The sequence below is a fragment of the Meles meles genome, chromosome 6 (genome assembly GCF_922984935.1).
Source record: "Meles meles chromosome 6, mMelMel3.1 paternal haplotype, whole genome shotgun sequence".
Taxonomy (NCBI): domain Eukaryota; kingdom Metazoa; phylum Chordata; class Mammalia; order Carnivora; family Mustelidae; genus Meles; species Meles meles.
Genome location: NC_060071.1, coordinates 150,367,666 through 150,385,261, shown reverse-complemented (window position 1 = coordinate 150,385,261; position 17,596 = coordinate 150,367,666). Strand labels below are relative to the sequence as shown.

The following is a 17,596-nucleotide window of genomic DNA, read 5'->3' as shown; positions in this document are numbered from 1 at the left end:
CTCAACAGTTTCTGCTTGTGCCTCTTGCCCCCGCCTCCAAGTAGCCTTGCTCCTCGCTGACTGGCAGCCCAGAGACACTGTAGCTTCTCGGAAATCACGACTTCGGGCACTGCTTGGAGCGGTTCGCTGGTGTGCGTGAAGTCCCAGGACTTTTCTTTCTTTCGTTTTTTTTTTTTTTTAATATTTTATTTATTTGATAGAGTTTACAAGTAGGCAGAGAGGCAGACAGAGAGAGGAGGAAGCAGGTTCCCCACTGAGCAGAGAGCCCGATGCGGGACTCCATCCCAGGACCCTGATATCATGACCTGAGCTGAAGGCAGAAGCTTAACCCACTGAGCCACCCAGGCACTCTCCCAGGACTTTTCGAATGGAGCCTGTGCCCTAAAGATCCTGTCACGTGGTCAGCGTCTCCACGGTGGGAGCCCGCTGGCCTGGAGCCCTGGACCCGTGTGCTGCCTGGGAAGAAAGACCCGTGGGCCCGCCACCCATGTCCTGGGGCCCGGATGGCAGTGTCAGAGTTACGAGGCTGGGATTTAACCCTAAGTTGGACGGGTCTCCCCATCTAACTCCTTCCCTCTCCCAAATGACAGCAAAGGGGTGGTTATTTTTCTAAATTTACCCGGACCTGGAAGAGTTGTTCAAGGAGGTCACTCAGCTTCTAGTGGAGAACACAAGCTCGTGCAGCTGTGGCCACTTAAGTCGCTTATTCAGTCCAGTGGCCTCCAGAGGGATGAGGGCAGGTGTGTGCAGCCGAGGTGAAGAGGGGCTGCTGGGGGCTGCCCCCGGCCCTTGCATGGGGCTTAGCGTTCAAGGGAGCTTTTCTGTAATGGTTCCTTTTTGGGATGCACTGAATGCCTGTGTTCTCGCCTACCTGGGCCCGTTCCCATCTGAGCCACCAAACAGCTTGACTTTGTGATCCCAGAAACGTGCGTCCCAAACCCAGACCACTGTCCTCAGTAAAGTCAAAACGAAAGGACAGTCAGAACCAGACAGACTGATCACCACCATTCAGTGGCTACTGGGTATGTTTATTACTAAATGGCTCCAGCCGGCCGTACAACCATGGGACAGTTAATGCGCCCTCAGTTCGCTGGAGCGCTTCTCATTTTCAGTAGCAGGGTTTTCATAGAAAAAACGGACATGACGCTGGCTGCCAGATGTTCGGATCACGTAGGAACCTGTGGCTGAGCTGAAGGCTTAGCGAGAAATGTAGAAGTACAGAGAACAGTTTTCCTACTTCTGCCTTCCGGGCGCTGACTCTGGCCGCCACGGTGGGACGGGACCGCTGGGGACCGCTGGGCCAGCGCCGTCTCTAAAACAGCTGGATCATCGAGTCCCTTGATTTGCCAACACCAACCCATTTCACTGGAAGGGAACAGGGTCGCTCAGCCCCGGAGGTGGGGGGCAGAGGGCAGGGCGGTGGCCAGGACACAGACACCCACCTGCCACTCCAACGTGATTCTCCACGAACCGCACGTAGTTCTGGGCCTGCGGGGGCAGGTCCTCCCACTTTCTGGCGCCCGTGGTGTCCGCCTTCCACCCAGGCAGCGTCTCGTACTCAACTTCAACCTTCTGCAGGATCTCCTGGTTCGCTGGGGAGACCGGGTGGGGGGAGGTGACCCACCTTCCCAAGGTGCTGGTGTTCGGGTCGTCCACTGGGGGGCCTGCTTGCCACAGTGGTCAGCGGGGGGAAGGCATGTGGCCCTGTTTGCTGTTCCGGGGAGTGGGGAATGGTCCTCGGACATGGGCTATACCTCTTCCAGACCACCCTGGACATGGACTTGCTGAGGGGTCTGGTAGAACGCCCACAGGTGACTCAGCTGAGGAATTCCATGGACCCCACTTGGAAATTCTTTTCTTTTAAAGATTTTATTTACCCATTTATTTGGAGAGAGAGAGGGTGCAAGGGGGTGGGGCAGAGGGAGAGAATCTCCAGCAGGCTCTGCCCTGAGCACAGAGCCTGAGTCGGGGCTCGATCTTAGAATCCCAAGATCACGCCCTGAGCCAAAATCAAGAGATGTTTCACAGACTGAGCCCCACCAGGCGTCCCCTTCCCCGCAACTTGGAAACTAAAGGGTCCTGAAGCATGAAGGGATCCTGAAAGATCTCTGCCCTGTTCCCAGGGCAAGGACCCTGCTCCAGCCGGGAGCATATGGCTCCCGCCACGCGACACAGTAGAGGCCAGCCATCCCTTACTGATGAAGGTGCCGGAACACGTCTATCGCAGGGTCTTCCTGCATGCTCCCCAGGGCCCTGGATCCCTGGGCTCACACCAGACCCTCGCTGTGCCTTCTCCAAGGTCAGGGGTCAGTAGGGTCAGGGGACGCAGGCCAAGAGGACGGGGGGTGGGTCTACACGGGCTCAGGAGAGAGGGCTGCTAGGGGAGTGCAGTCGGAACCGCAACTGTAAGATCCAAGAAAACATTCGCCTTTGTGCTTTCTAAAAGAAGGGGCACGGTAACAAAACCGTTAGGTCTTAAATAACTGGAGCCCGTGTTTTCTTTGGCAAGACAGTCATCTTTACGTTTGCACAAAGCAGTCCATGCCTGCCCAGGGAGCTTCCAGGGCGCCCAGGCGTTGGGCCTTGGCGGTGCCTAAGCGTCCCCGGGGTCTGGAGTGAGCGGGGGCCTGGCTCCCACTGGCCCCCCAGTCTGCAGACTCACCCCTTCTCTTCCCATGCAACAGACAGAGAAGCCACCGCCTCCCCGTACCTGGGAAATAAGGGATCCTTTTTCCGTTGAGCTTGTAAGAGACGCCGACCTTCACCTCGTCCAGGGCATCCAGGATGTCTAGTTTTGTCAAGGCCAGCCTGTCCCCAAGCCAGCATATGGAGCTGCACTGCAGAAGCCTGCGCACCCGCGTGTCCCCTCTACTGACAGCCGCCGGCGAGTGTAGACGCGGTGAGCCCAGAAACACGTGGCCTGCCTTGGGAGCATGGCTTCTGCCTGGCTGAGGTCTCCTCCCCTTGGGCGCCTCCATGGGACTCGGTCCCATGGCCCTGGCCCTAGTGGCCCTCTGACAGGGCCGTGTGTGGGGTCTCAGCCCTCCTCCGTGGCCAGCCGCCCCAGGGACACCCAGCGGCTGTGTGAAGCCACCGTTCTTCCTGGCTCAGGCCCCCCTCCTTCTGCCTTCCCTCTCCTTCCTCCCTCGTGGGCGGGTCTCTCTGCACGTCCTGCGCCCGCTGTGGCCACCCCGGTTCTCCGTTTCGCTGCAGCAGCGGCACCTCAGTGCTGAGTGCAGCCTCTTCGCCAGCGGGTCCCCGTGCGGGGACGGTGTTGCCCTCCCACCGCCCAGCCCCACCCCCGCAGACCTAACGGAGTTCCTGACAGTCAGGCCCGGCCAGGCCCCGCGGAGGTGTTGTGTCCCCGAGGGCCATGGTGCCCTTGGTGGAGGCTCACACTCTCTCCAGACATCGACCTGAACCTCCAGGTGCCAGGATGCCCTCGGGCCGCCCCTTCCCTGCTCGAGCTCAGGAGCTGATGGCCGGTTCGGGTGTCGCCCGCTGTTGTGGCCCGGCCGCAGCAGGGGTGGGGGAGCCTGTGGCCAGCACCCCGACATCACACGTGTGGGAAGGGCTGCTTACGCGGTGAAGCCGTTGACCATGTGAGCGTATCTGAGAATCATCAGGTCCAGCCAGCCGCAGCGCCTCTTCCTGCCCGTGGTCACCCCCCACTCGTGGCCACGGCTCTGGAGCAGGTCCCCGATTTCCTGCACAGCAGCAGAGCAGGTCCACGGCCGCGTGAAGGGGGGAGTCTGCACCTCGCTCCTGAGCTCAGTGCTTCTCTCCGCTGCCTCCCCCTCTTCTCCCCTCCTTCCCACACTGGCCTCACACACCCCTGCTCAGGACCAGAGCCTTGGGCCCTCACTGCCGAGGGGACTCCCGAGAGGGCCCCTGAGCCGCACCACCTGGGGTGCTCTGAGGGCCCTCGAGGCACGCGGCTTGCCTGCGGTGCTTCCTGGGGAAAGCGGGTCCCCGGGAGCTTGCGTGGTGCAGGGCTGTTGGAACGCGCCACCTCGCACACACCTGTGGCCGCCTGCCTCCGCACGTGCCCTGTGTGTCTGCACACCCCACCCTTGGGCACCCGCATGGCTCTGTGTCCCCCTGCTGGGATGGAGACTCACGTTGATCTGCTCGGTGGGGAAGGCCCCAATGCCCACACGTGTGGTGTAGGCCTTCACCACACCGTAGACCTCGCCTATGTTCTGTGGCGGGATGCCCAGGCCCGTGCACACGCCGCCCACGGTGCAGTTGGAGGACGTCACAAAGGGGTAGGTCCCTGCAAGATAGAGCCGGTCAGGGGCTGCCTGCCACCCCTGCGGACCATGCTGGCCCCGGGCTCTGGCTTGGCAGAGGGCAGTGGCCAGCCTGGTCCCCAGCAGGCCGGAAAGGGGGTTTCATGGAGATCAGCCAGGCTGGGGACCTACCGAAGTCAATATCAAGGAGGGCTGCGTTGGCACCTTCCACGAGGATTTTTTTGGGGGTGCCATGGAGCGCCTCGTACATAAAGTAGACACCATCTCGCACCATAGGTCGGATCCGTTCAGCAAAGCCCTGTGGGGCAGGCAGAAGAGGCTGGGGCCTGGGGCCAGGCACCTCTGGACAGCCTGAAGTTCTAGGGCATTGCTTTCCCGAAAGGGGCCTGTCCTGCTAGCCTGTCCCGAGATGTGGAACGGCCCCCAGCCCATCTGGGTCTTGTCTGCGAGGCTCGCAGTGGCCTCCTCCTGCAGCCACGGGCTGAATTGTCCCCCACCCCCAACCCCGTCCACGGTTCATCTGTTGAAGTCCTGACCCCCAGCAGCTCAGAAGGTGACCGTATGTGGACACATGCCTTCAAAGAGGGGATTAAACTGAGGAAGGGCTTTGTGTTCTCACCCTGTGCTGCCCCAAATAGGACAGGGACAGCGTCTTTCCCCAGCAGGTCCTGGGAAATGTCCCCTGGTCGCCTGGCCTCCGGCGGGGGGGACCCTCCTGCCCTCAGTGGCCTGGGTTCGCACAGGAGGCCTGTGGTCCCCGAGAGCGCCAGCCACCCCACAGCAGTGCCTGGGACAGTATGTCCCTGCGCGTTCCCAGGCCTCTGACCGCGCGGAGCTGCGCCTCTGTGGGGCGGGCTGGCCGCTCTCCCACCCCTGCGCTCTGCCCCTCTCCGCACCGGGCCCCCCAGCCCCCCGCGCGCCCTCCCCCACAGGCTCCCGCCGAACTCCCCCCGGCCACCCCCCCACGGTTCCGCCCGCCGCGCCGGATCCTCTGCTCTACCTTGAGCCTTTTGAGTTGCCCTTCGATGTCCACTTCCAGGCTGGGGAACATGGACTGGTGCTGGCGGGCCAGGTTCTTGAATCTGCGGGGGCAACAGTGACTGCGACCCCGCGCCCCGCCGGGTGTCGGCGCCCGCAGCTCCAGCCGCAGTCCCCCCTTGGGCTGCGTGCGGCGCCGGTACCTGGCGGAAAATTCATCGAAGTCCGACAGGAGGTCACAGACGCGGAGGCCCATGCGGGCGGCCTTGGAAGAGTAGGCGGGTCCGATGCCCTTCCTGGTGGTGCCGATACTGAAAGACAGGCGGCCGTGAGCCCGAGGGGCCTGTCCTGCGGCCTGCTGGGGCCGGGAGGACCCGGGCGCTCAGGGTGCCAGGCAGCACCCCGTTATAAACAAGGGTTGAGCTGGGAGGGACGGTCCCCAGGGCAGCACCTGCAGTCTGGGACGCTGTGAAATCCCACTGGCCTCTCTACTGTTGTCAGGAATCGGGGGCTGGGGCCCCCACAGGGATCCTGGGCCAGGCATAGCCCTCCCGACCTTCCATGCCTTGGCTCTCAGATGTCCTGCCTGCTCTGGGGCCCAGCTTCCCTCTGGTCGGGCATGGAGGACGCTGCCCTCCGGGGGGCTGGGCACACTGGCCACATCCACCTTGTGCCCCCTGCCGGCCACTGCCCTCGCGCCAGGCTCAGTGAACAGCTCGCTCAGCGTCCACCTGGCGCATGTGGCTGTGAGTGTGTGCCGCACACACGTGGGAGTGCGTGCACACAGGTGGCCAGTGAGCGTGTCGCTCGGTGGGGCAGGACGCCCCTGGCTTCACCCTGTCCTGGTTGGAGAACCAGCGCCCCGCACATTCTCATAAATATCTTCAGAAGACAAAGTCACAGCTGTGTGTGCTTGTGGGGCCAGGGTGTGGGGGGCCTGTGTATGGGGTCAGGCTGTGCTGGGTGTCTATGGTCGTGGTGGCTTCAAGGGGACCCCGTCCCCCCAGTCGGCACACTGCAGAGCTCCCAGACTCGAGAGCCACCGAGACGAGAGGAGCCCCTGGAGATACTCACTTCTTGCCCTCCTGGGCCTGCCGTTGCACTTCCTGCAGCCCATCGACCGCCTGGTGAAAGTCAAACACTGCGCGGCCCGGTGAGAGTCCCCGGGCGAGAGACAGACACCGGGTTATGGGGCTCCCCTGCCCGTGCCCGGGCTGCCCGGGACAGGTGGTCCAGTTTGAAAGGGGACACACTACAACCTGTCTCTGCCCAGCGCACGCTCACATGTGACCGGGAGTCCCTTTGGGCCTCAGTTTTCCCATCTGCCAATGGGGACCGTGATTCCGACCCCCTGCCTACTCGGCAGTTCTCAGAGAAGGCCCCGTGGGGCTACGTGGGCTCGGTGTGTGGGGGAGGGGGCCATCGCGGGGCGGCTGTTCCGGGGGCAGGCCGGCGGCGGTGTGCTTACCGAGGTGCGCGCGGTCGGAGATGACGAGCCTCTTCTCCCAGTCCTTCAGACCTGCGGTCACACGGCGGGCGGTCAGCGGTGCCGGGCAGCGCGGCCAAGGCTGGGCAGCCGGCCCAGTTCCCACCCAGGGCAAGAGTCCACAAAGATCATGTGGGTGTGCCCTCCCTTCACGGCCCCGCTACCCGCCGAGGGCCCGCTACCCCGCCGAGGGCCGGGAGTCTCACCCCAGCCCCTGCGGGACCTCTGTCCTGGCACTTCCTGGTGCTCAGGCCAGGGTCAGTTTCCCGTTTTCTCTTCCCGCTCCTGTCTGGAACTCAGGCCCAGAGGCCCAGCCCTGCTTCCTCCTCGGACCCCACCAGGGTCTCTGCGCTGCCCCGTCTAGATAGTCTTCCCAGGGGGCAGGTTGCTCAGACACCCTGGCCGGTGGCCTTGGTCACTGCCTGCCTCCTGGGCCCAGGAACCCCCAGGAACCACATCCTTCCCTGTAGGCGTGGTTGGCCCCGTGGTCCCGCAACCTGGCCGGACATCGGGTATCCTGGGAGGCTTCATCAAACTCTAGGTCCCAGGGCCCCTTCCAGACTTCCTGAGCGGGATCCTCCATGCCCCCTGTCCCCAGCGTCATGAAAACTCCCCGTAAACACTGAGGCCCACAGCCATACTTTGGGGCCTTGCATCCCGAGTGCAGACCCAGCTTTTTGCACGGGCCGAGCCAGCGGGAGGCAGGTGGGGGCCTGCTGAGCTGGGGAGAGAGATCCCCCCACCCCCCAAGAACCCACGCGGGAGGCGCAGGCCACCGCACTGCTGGGGACTGGCCCAGGCCAGGGCCCGTGTGCGCGGACTCAGACTTACCTTTCTTCTCATTCTTTTCTGCTTCTTCGAACAAGCCGGGTAAGTGGACGACCACCCCGTTGCCTGCAACACACCACAGGGGACTGAGTTGCACGGTGGCAGCCGACGTTGAAGGGAATTCTGACACCTGCTACAACACGGACGACCCTTGAGGACACTGCCAGGTGACACAGGCAGGTCCAAAGGACAGAGACCCTGCGTGATTCCACTCACGGGGGTCCCTAGAGGAGTCCGATTTGCAGGGACAGGAGGGGTGATGCCAGGGGCTGGGGAGGGGGACAGGGTTAGTGTTGAATGGGGACACTTTCAGGCTGGGGAAACGGAAAGCTCTGGAGACGGGCAGTGTGAGCGAGCTTCACGGCACCGAGCTCTGCATGTCGAAGCGGCTAGACTGGTGGGTTTACAAGGTGTGTGTTCACGCCAGGAGAAGAAGTGGCCGAAACCAAAGAACAGAAGCAGGTGCAGAGCCCGAGAGCGGAGGCGTCCCAGTGATCGGTGGCGGGCACGGCCAGGGGTGAGGACCGAGCCCCGGCGCAGAATCGTGCTGAACGTCAACAGCATGGAAGCCTCGGGAGGCTGGGATGGTTCACTCGAGTGGTGAGAAAATGGTGTGAAAGACCCTTCCCGGCCCGAGCAGGGCCTCTGGGCGCTGTGCCTTCCCTCCCTGGGACGCTGAAGTCCGACCCGTGGACATTGTTCACAGGGGCGGACTGAGGCCCAGAGGAGAAAGGCGACTGGCCCCAGGTCACACGGCACGTTAGCGTGGGGTCCAGGCCGAAGCGAAATGCTGTCCCTTTTCTCTTGGAAGGCAGCCAGCCAGGCCACCTGCTGCCTTCCCAGGAGGAGCCCTTCCCCTGCCCCACCCCCTGTGGTCCCCCCGGGGCTGCCGGTGGCGTAGGCCCCGCTGAGGGACACAGGATGTGGGTCCAGATGGCAGTGGTTCAGACTGTGCAAGCCGCGCCGAGTACAAAAGGTCACCTAAATGCCAGGGCGTCCTGAAGTGGCCACGTGGCAGGGGCCCGGGGAGTGTCGCAAGCCGAGGGGCAGCTGGCTGAGTTAGGCACGTTCGCCCCCTGCGGAGCGCGCTGCCGGGCGCCCCCCGCGATGCTCCCCGCGACCACGCAGCCTGGGCTCTGACTGCTGACCCTGACCCACCCCAGCTCCAAGTAGGGCCTCCCTGGCCTCACTTCCCACCAGCTGGGGCGCAGGGCCCAGCGGATGAGGCTGGGCCAGGAGAGGGCTGCAGGAGAGCCTGCCCGGAGCCCCGCCCTGGGTGAGCCCTCGGTGTCACCGTGCTGTCCTCACCCACACAGCAGCCCGGGTCGGTCCCCGGCACAGCCTGACCGCACGCGGCCCCTCAGCCAACACTCCCCTCCCTTTGGCGGCCCTGTGCCCTCACTGGGCTTCCCAACCGGGGCAGGGACGTTGGGCACAGAGAAGGCACGAAGGTGGTCTGGGTCAGCCCCAGAAGGAGCCAGAGGAAGTGTCCTGGCCGCTGCAGGAGGGCATCTGGGTTGGGGTGGGCTGCTCTAGGCCAGGGAGGCTCCATCTAAGAGCCGAGGGGGGAGGGAGGCAGGGGGAGAGAGGGGCAGAGACAGAGAGAGCAGGAGACCCCACAGTCCTAGAGGCTGGAGGGACCCTGAAGGGCAGGGAAGGCTCCAGCCTGGGCAGGCGTGCTGTGGGGAGGGGGAGGCAAGGGGAGCCAGCAGGCTGGGCGTCCGCCCGTGCGCCCTGCTCACGCTTGTGCACGCGCGTGCACACACACACCTGCCCGCACACCTATTTGCACGGCACACTTGCTCACGGACTCACACCCACACACACTTACTCCCACCGTGCAAACAGCTCTCACACGCAGCTCCCTGCAGCCTCCGCCCTCGGTCCCTCTGGCCCAGGCTGGGCGGCCCCCAGGACAGGGTCCCTGCCAGCGCCAGCCCCGCTCTCTTGCTGCGTCCGCCCCAGGACAGGGTCCCTGCCCGCGCGCCAGCCCCGCTCTCCTGCTGCGTCCAGCCCCACGTGCAAGGGCGCCCTGGACTGGACGACGCCCCGGCCTGTGCTGCCGACACGCGTGGGACCCCGGCCGCCGGCACTCACCGATGAAGGACACGGCCTTGGTGTTGATGATGCCGCTGGGCAACAGGTGGAAGTCGTACTCCCTGCCGTCCACCACCACGGTGTGCCCGGCGTTGTTGCCCCCCTGGGAGAGAACCCCGATGAGTACGCGGGAGCCTCAGGGCTTGGCCTGCCCGGGAGGGCCTGTCCAGCCTCGCTCTGGACCAGCTCCAAACACAGGTGGCTTAGGGCAGTGGTTCTGTCCCCCAGGACGTGCAGGACACTGTCCACACTTGGACTTGGGGCCTCTGGAGCCGTGGTTGGCTCTGATGCATGTGTGGGTGCACCGGGTTACCGACCCACGCCATGGATGAGGTGCAGAGGCCCGGCGAGGGGACTGGCTTGGAGCGGACCCGGGCTGGTCCCACTCTCCCTGCCCCCCGCTCCCTGGCCCAGGACCATCGCATGGGCCCATGCTGATGCCCCAAGGAGGCTGGCTTGGCACAGGTCCCCTCTACAAGCCACTCTGGAGGGCCCTCCTCTGATGCAGGAATGAGGGCAGCCTCTCCAGGAAGCACAAATCCAGGCCCCGCAGCACAAGCTCCCTGGCGGCAGAGGGTGGGTGTAGACAGCACCGTCGTCTGGGACGGGGTGAGGGACAGGTGTAGCCATTGACAAGGCCGGCACCCCCCAGCCCCTTGAGCAGGGACCGCTCCACCTGGGCCTGCCATCTAAGAATAAAAAGGAAAACACGGCTCTGAGTCTAACTCTGTCCTTGGGGACACCCAGATGACAGGGTCCTTTCTTTGTGGAACTCTTGCTGATAGGGGGCTGGGGCTGGCTGAGGGGGCCCCAGGAGATCCAGCCCCAGGAGGGGTGCCCAGCCTGCTGTTCCCACCAGCAGAGGACATGGTGGGCCCCCCCAGTGTGCCACAAAGGACCCTTGGGGGTGCCCCTGGGTGGGGAACATGCTGGCTCGTGCCCGTGCCCTGTCCTCAGCCCAGCCCCACCGCAGACACCGGCTTACCCACAGGGCCCCTCCACGACCAAGGCCCAGTCCTTGCCACACCCTGTCCTGCTGCAAAGAGGGGGCACGGCACGGGGCTGCAGGCTCTTAGTGGCCTTGGTCTTGCCCATCCCAGGCAGGCCTGAGTGACGGTGGCCTCCTCCCCCATCTGCCAGCCGGGAGCACCTGTTCCTCCCGGAGAATCTGGATGAAATTGATATCTCCCAGTTCCTGCACCCAAACAGCCCGGGCAGGGGGTGGCAGGGCGCTTGGGGACAGCAAGAGGAGACAGCAGAGACCACAGACCCAGTGGCTTTCGCTCCCGGACCTCACGTCAGGCCTCGGTACAGGAAGCAGTGGGATTGGGGTCTGAATGCGTCTCCTCGATGTCCGCAGTGCCCCTGCTCCCCATCCCCGCCCTGTGAGCGCTGCCGGCTGCCCAGGGTGCTCCTGCTGGCAGCCGGGTCTGCGGAGGCCCAGACGGCCCGAGCGCTGCGCGTCTGGAATGCGCGTGGACGGTCCGGTGCGTCTGCTCCCGCTGCTCCCGACATGGCGTGGAGGGTGTCTCTGACAGACTCCCAGGGTCCCCGCAGTCCAGGCGTGCACTTGACACCCTACTGTGACCGTGTCCTCCCAGCTCCCCGTCACCAGTGGGAGCCGAGCTGCCCTGGGGCTCCCAGGTCACTGGCTGTGGGAACTGACCGCAGCCTCTGAGGGAACGATGGAGATGGATGGGCTGCGGGGAGCAGACGGGAAGGACAAAGGGGCCTGTGGGGGTCTGGGAGCCCAGGGGGCCACCCCGTGAGCAAGGGTGGACAGGCAGCTCCAGGGGTTCAGGACAGAGACGGTAGTGGCAGGTGAGGCGGGGCGGCTGGAGGGAGGGGAAAGGAGAGCGGAGCTGATGGGGTGGGGGAGACGCAGCAGGGGAGGCTGGGCTCAGAGGAGGACCCCTTCCCCTACCCTGCTCTGCTGCCTCCCCTCACGTGGGCACCCCAGCCAGAATCGTATCTCATGCGAGGGGAGCTGGGGGTGTGGTCTCCATTGGCCAATGGGGGCTCTGGGGTCTCCATTGGCCAATGGGGGGCTCTGGGGTCCCAAGAGAAGGGAGTTCAGGGCAGGATCTAGGCTGTTCCGGACGCAGGACCCTGCCTCTCTGCGAACGCTTTTCCCCACAGTGGCTTCGCTTTTCCCCACAGTGGCTTCGCACCTGCCGCAGCCGGGCTGGACAGCACCCTTCCCGCCGCCTGCCCTCCCGGTGCTCAGGGCCAATGTCGGCTGACCTGAGGACATACACGGAGACCAGAAGCACTGTGGAGCGCACCCGTCTCTGTGTGGGGTGAACACGGGCACCTGGGAACAGCACAGGCCACTGTGGCCCAGTGGGCATCAGATGACCCGGGCCAGCGGCAGGGCCCAGGCCTCAGACCGCAGCCCACTCCCAGGGGGCAGGAGCTCACCCCAGGACGCTGAGCCCAGGGCCTGCTGACCTGCGGGGAGCTTCTCCCAGCAGCTCCACCGAGGCTCAGGGCGATGGTCCCAGAGACCGCGGTCCAGCTGGTGAGATGGGGCAGGAACCCCCACGCCCTCCTTAGGCTTCATTCCCACTGCCACCTGCCCCCGCGGCCCAAAAAGGACCAGGCCTGGGGGCCTTCGGGCTGGGGGTGCAGCTCCCCAGCTCCAGCCGGTTTGGAAAACCACGTGGAGGGAGGAGCTTGGCCAGGGTCCCAGTGAGAGCAGGTGTGAACATCCGGCCTGGCCTGGTCCCTTTCCCTCTTGGGCGGCTCAGCCTAGGAGGACAGGCTCTGGAGGTTCCACACTTTGTGCCCTGAGAGAGTGAGCGAGGACCGTCCTGGAACTCAGGGCAGCCTGGGGCGACCCCCAGATCTGTTTCACCGTCGGCCCCATGGCTCCCTGGAGCAGAACTCCCCTTACCTTTGTACCCCAGGGGACGGGCCAAGTCAGGTGGGAGCTGGGCACAGAGGCAGGGCTCGGGGTGTCCCCTCTGGGGCTCTGCCTGCCTCCAGGTCCTCCCTCTGTGGCAGAGCCTTGGGTCAGCCCCAGCTCCGGACCGACCACGGACACTGAAGCCACTCTCGCCACCCTGCCCAAACTTCACAGAAGCCCCAGCCAGCTGCCCCACTGGAGGCAGAAAAGGGGGCTCTCACTCCTGGACCCAGGAATAGGACCAAGGCCAAGGCCGGCCCACTCGGAAACCTGGGCAGCTCTGAACCTTCTGTCCCTGCAGAAGGCCAGCGGGCCCACTCTCCTTGGGACCAGGGAAAGGGGCCCAGGCGCAGGGAGCCCTCCCCAGGGACTGCCCAGTCTGAGGTACACACAAGGCCCGTTGTGGGAGTGTGAGCGGTGGCCAGGAGCCACACAGTGCAAACCCCCTCTCGGGTCCCCACCTGGCAGCGAGAGAGCACGGCCTCAGACACCCTCTTGGGCACCTCGAGGCTTGTGCAGCCCTGAGAGCCAGCTCTGACGTCCCCACTGGGCCCCAAGACCTGGCGGACAGAAAGCCTGTGAGAACCATCTTCCCGGCCCCCCTTTCCTGCCACCTTCTGTGGAGCCCCTGAATCTGCTGGGGGCCGTTCCCAGTCTGGGGGACCTGCTCCTGCAGCAACAGGGTAGGCCTTCGGTCCCCGAGTCGGGTCAGGCACCCATGGGCGCAGGCCTCAGGACAGTGAGGGGTGAGCTCAGCCGGCTCAGAGGGTCCATCGCTAGTCGGGGCTCTTGCCCCTCCTCGGAGGCCATGGGGCGGGGTGGGCAGTGAGTGTGCCTGGTGGGGGCAGACTGCGGGGGCTCAAGGGTGCCCCTGGGGCGCCCACCCCACTCCCAGGGCTCCCCGCGGAGCACATTGGGCAACCCCCGTCTCCCACGTGTATCCTCGCACGCCAGCATCTGTCCCCTTCCTGCCTCGGTGCACCAGCCCTCGTCCCGAGTGCCCTGCCGGTGTCCGCGTGGATGGCCTTCCGCTGACCCTTGACCTGCCAGGGGCCCCACCCCTCCCGTTCTCCCTGAACCCCCGACAACACGCGTCTCCACGCTGTTCTGGAGGGCTCCTTTGGCCCCCATGCCCTCGGCCCTGATTCCCAGGGAGGCACTGGCCTGGTCATCTGTCCTGTGATGCACCCCCACCCCATCAGCTTCGAGGGGCCCCAGGCCCGTGAGCTCCAGACTCCCCCTCTCCCCAACATTCTTGATCTCATTTCTCTGAGAGCCCTGCCCCCCCGCGCCCCCGCAGCTACAGAGCCCGCTGGCCTCCCCAGTCCAGCTCTCGGAGAGGGAGGCGCTCCTCTGCCCACGTCCATCCCCAGCCCTGGTCTGAGCCCGGATGCGTGGGCAAGAGGAGCAGGGGAGGGGAGCAGGGAGCAGAGCAGGGGAGGGGAGCAGGGAGCAGAGCAGGGGAGGGGAGCAGGGAGCAGAGCAGGGGAGCGGAGCAGCGGCTCCTGGCCAGCCCCGGGTGCAGTAGGGGTCCGGCTGAGTCTGGGTCCTGGGTGACACACGGCAAGTGACCTGCTCTCAGGGTGGAGACGCGGGGACCCGACCTGAAGTCCACCCACCTACACAGTCCTTTCCCTCGCCCGCTGCCGCTGTTCACTCACTCAACCCCACGCAGAGTGGCCCTGGGCTCAGCGCCGCACGGGGGTGGGAGGGAGAGCTCAGGGGCTCCAGACAGGTGACAGCTGCCCTTTGCAGACACTTCCACGGCCACCAAGAGCTGTGTTAGCTGGGGGGTGCCCGCCCCCCAAGCATCAGAGGATGCAGACATGCAGGGACGCCTGCTTCTGGAAGCAACGACAGGCTCTCCCCACCCCTTGTCCCATGGAAGGCGCTGACCAGCTCGGGGTTCGAGGTGAGGCTCGGTATCTCCTGACACCCACGTGGCGAGAGAGGTCCCAGAGCCCCCGCGATCTGCAGGACATGGCCCTTCAGAGTGAGACCACCATGTACAGAACCATAGCTCTCCACCAGCAGCTCGAGTCGCTGGCCCTTCCCGGGGTGTGATCTGGATGGACGCGCATGCCCCCCAGATGGGTGATTGCACGTAGGCTGTGGCGGAAACAGAGAAACACAGCACCCTTGTCCTGAACACGGTCACCCATGGAACCCCGGTACCATGGATGCTTCCGTTGCAAAGGAGAGAATTTTAAATCCCATCCGCGGCAGTCCTGGCAAGGGTGCCCCAGAGCCTTCTGGACAAAATAACTTTGGAAATGGAGGAAGGGCTGGGCGTGAGCAGCTGGCTGCTTGGGCCTGGGGCCGACTCCAGGCCGGGGACAGGGTTGAGCAGCAGGAGGGGTGCCGGCAAACAGAAGACAGAGCCCAGGGGAGGTGTGTGGACTCCCAAGACGGGAGGGCAGAGCTCACAGCCGGTGTGCCGGCCCCAAGTCCCCGTGGAGAACGGGCACGCCAGCAGCGGTTCCCAGGGGCGCCGTGACATGGCCCAGAGGGAACCTGCACCGCCATGAGCCAAGGGAGGCCTTCCCTGCCCTGCCCCGACCCCAGGTGCCCCACAGCAGCCCCCATAGGCCCAGAGCGTGGGACAAAGGGCGGCTGGGGGTCCTGCGGGAGTGGCAGGGAGGTGGGATGTGTGCCATCCTTCCAGTGAGAAGGGGAGGCTGCCCCCCAAAGGACACAGAAAACAGCAGGAGGGACCCAAGCCCAAGACCCCGGACAGTGGGGAAGGCAGTGGGGGAGTGCTGGGGTGCTGGGCACAGGCCCCGCGAGACTGACAGGGAAGAAACCAGCCGTGGGGGAGCAGGTGGGCCTGGCTCTAGACCGCTGCAGGCCCCGGAGGGCTCCAGAGAGGTGCTGAATCGGAGCGGGGAGGGGACAGGGCTGCCGGTGGTGAGGGTCGGCAGAGGCAGCGTGGAGCTGGGCGGTCCAGCTGACACTCAGGACAGCCCCGGGCCCAAGTGACAGGCCAGGGACACTTCTGGTCACTGGGGCTGGCCGGCTTCAGCCCTTCCAGGCAGCCACCCAGACAGGACTCCTGCCCACTGCACGTGCCCCCCTGCCCGCTTCCCGAAGCCCCCTGCTCCCTCGCGCTGCCGGCTCCCGGGGTCAGGGCTGGGGCTGGCTCTGTGCGCCCGCAGCCGTGACTTTGAGCTTCATGGCAGCTTCCCCAGGGCCAGCGCGGGGCCCTCACTGCACATCCCCGGACAGCCTGTGTGGTCTCTGTGGGTGGGTGGCACACGGGAGGGCCCAGGTGGGCTGCTGCTTCTCCCTCCTCCGCTGTTCTGGGCCTCCTTTTCCCCGCTCCACCACACTGGCTGTGGGCTGGAGGGAAGAAGGCACCTTGGGCTCCCAGGACAGCCCCCAGCTGTCCCCACTGCTAGGTCACCCGGGACTCCTGCAGGCAGAGACGCATCTGATCTCAGTCTGAGAAGTCAGCTAGGGGCGAGGGTGCCCCGTGGGCCCCCAGGTCAGGTGACGGGGCTCCCGCCTGCTCTGTGCTTGGCAGGTCCTGTCCTGCTGACCCGTGCGGCAGAGCAGGGAGGACCCACGCCAGAGCCATTTCCGTGGCCAGGATGGCCTGCAGAGCCCTCCGGGCTCTTCAGAAGGGAGACGGGCCACAGACAGACTTGGGAGGCTCACTGGAGCCAGCAGGTTACATGGAGGGCAGTGGCACCGTGTGCCCAGCTGTGGAGGGGCAAGGGCCCCTAGCTCAAGCAGCAGGGTGCCCGGAGACCGCCTCTGGCTCCTGGAGGCTGTCCGGGGCCGGGATTAGGCTTGCTCACCTGGCTTGGGGCAGAACGGGTAGGAGGTCTCTCTATGAGGTTGGGATGCACCTTCCAGAACCCACTGTCTGTGTGGGACAGGAGTGACGCAGAGAGCGGCTGAGGTGTTCTGTGAGCCTAGCATGGGGCCCATTTCCTTCCCTGGGAGTGGGCCCCCGCCCTAGCCTTTCTGGCAGGAGCTGGGAATGACGCCCCACACCAGACGAAGAGCTCAGGGGATGCCCCTTCCCCATTTGGAGCGGTGTTTGTGGGCATGGCTCCAAACCCCACACAGCCAAAACATGCACCCTAAAACCGGCCCGCTCTGTGCCCTGAGCTCTAAGCCCCAGCGCCAAGCATAGCTCTCAGTCCTAGCACAGGGGCGGTGGCCCCAGGGAGCAGCCCTGAGGACAGCCCACAGCTGGCAGTGGTCACCCTGGGACCTTGGGGACAGAGCCCATGTCTGGCCTCCCCGTTGGCACCGCCAGACACTGGGTCACCCTGGCCAGCCATCCGTGGCCCCCCCCCCGCCCCGAGTCTGGCCGGGGACCCTCCTTGACCCTGGCCTGTCTTCCTTCTGGTCCTAGTCCATGGTCCTGCCCCTGCCTCTGCCTGCTCTTGGCTCCGTACCAGTCCCAGTGAGGAGGGCGGGTGTCTCAGAGCAGCCAGGAGCTGGGCCCCCACCCCGCCCCCACGCCGGAGGGCCCGGCGGCACACCCGCGGTGCACCCCCCCACCCCCCCCCACCCCCCCCGGAGATCGGGTGTCCCCAGCTCAGCACAGGCATTTATAGCTCCGCCCTGGCCCACAGCCTGGAGGGGTGGGGCTGGGTGGGGAAGGCAGGCTGCGGAGTGAGGGGGGAGGGGAGTGCGTGCGTGTAGAAGGGTCCGGTGGCCGAGGGGAGGGCGTCCAGGGAGGGGGGCGTCCAGGGAGGGGAGGCGTCCAAGAGGCGTGTCCAGGTCGGGTGCGGGAGGACAGGGCCCCAGGCCCAAGGGAAGGAGGGGGCTGGCTGGCTGGGGGGGCCCGCACCTGGCAGCGGCTGACGATGTCGGCGTCCGTGGCCAGCAGGTCCACCACCTTGCCTTTGCCCTCGTCCCCCCACTGCGCGCCCAGCACCACGGTCACCCGGGAGCCGGCGGCCGCCGCCTCCTGCTGCAGCCTGCCACGCTTGACGCCGCCCGAGCCTGGGGGCCGGTCGTTGGAGGCGCGGGTCCCCGACATGTTGGTCTGGCTCCTCGGCTGCGCTGGGCCACGGGAGAGCCCGGCCG

At 65.5% G+C, this 17,596-nt stretch overlaps 1 protein-coding gene and 1 long non-coding RNA gene across 6 annotated transcripts; one reads left to right on the top strand and one right to left on the bottom strand.

Annotated features, from left to right (window-relative positions):
• Positions 1–990: 990 nt before the first annotated feature.
• ADSS1 (adenylosuccinate synthase 1) lies at positions 991–17,590 on the bottom strand. Of its 4 annotated transcripts, XM_046010070.1 has the most exons (13): positions 17,358–17,590; positions 9,643–9,745; positions 7,549–7,611; positions 6,700–6,750; positions 6,306–6,372; positions 5,435–5,542; positions 5,254–5,335; positions 4,425–4,551; positions 4,122–4,276; positions 3,583–3,707; positions 2,711–2,808; positions 1,443–1,592; positions 991–1,365 (listed from the first exon to the last, which is right to left on the bottom strand). In XM_046010070.1, exons 1-13 carry the CDS (start codon positions 17,547–17,549, stop codon positions 1,313–1,315), a joined length of 1,374 nt encoding a protein of 457 aa, XP_045866026.1. In that variant the 5' UTR covers positions 17,550–17,590; the 3' UTR covers positions 991–1,312. The 4 variants fall into 4 exon arrangements, with proteins under 4 accessions (XP_045866026.1, XP_045866024.1, XP_045866025.1 ...); XM_046010068.1 differs by having other exon boundaries at positions 5,254–5,542; XM_046010069.1 differs by having other exon boundaries at positions 991–1,592.
• Positions 1,500–9,649, top strand: LOC123944739. Of its 2 annotated transcripts, none has more exons than XR_006818843.1 (5): positions 1,500–1,587; positions 2,685–2,899; positions 7,584–7,712; positions 7,973–8,145; positions 9,511–9,649. It is a non-coding gene; the product is annotated as an uncharacterized LOC123944739 (long non-coding RNA). The 2 variants fall into 2 exon arrangements; XR_006818842.1 differs by having other exon boundaries at positions 1,563–1,633.
• Positions 17,591–17,596: the final 6 nt, after the last annotated feature.

Coding starts and splice junctions, on each gene's coding strand:
- ADSS1 (XM_046010067.1), bottom strand. CDS start 17,549: ATGTCGGGGACCCGCGCCTCCAACGACCGGCCCCCAGGCTCGGGCGGC. Junction 9,746..17,357: donor ACATCGTCAGCCGCTGCCAG/GTGCGGGCCCCC, acceptor GTTCTCTCCCAG/GGGGGCAACAACGCCGGGCA. Junction 2,809..3,582: donor ATGGTCAACGGCTTCACCGC/GTAAGCAGCCCT, acceptor GCTTGGGGACAG/GCTGGCCTTGACAAAACTAG.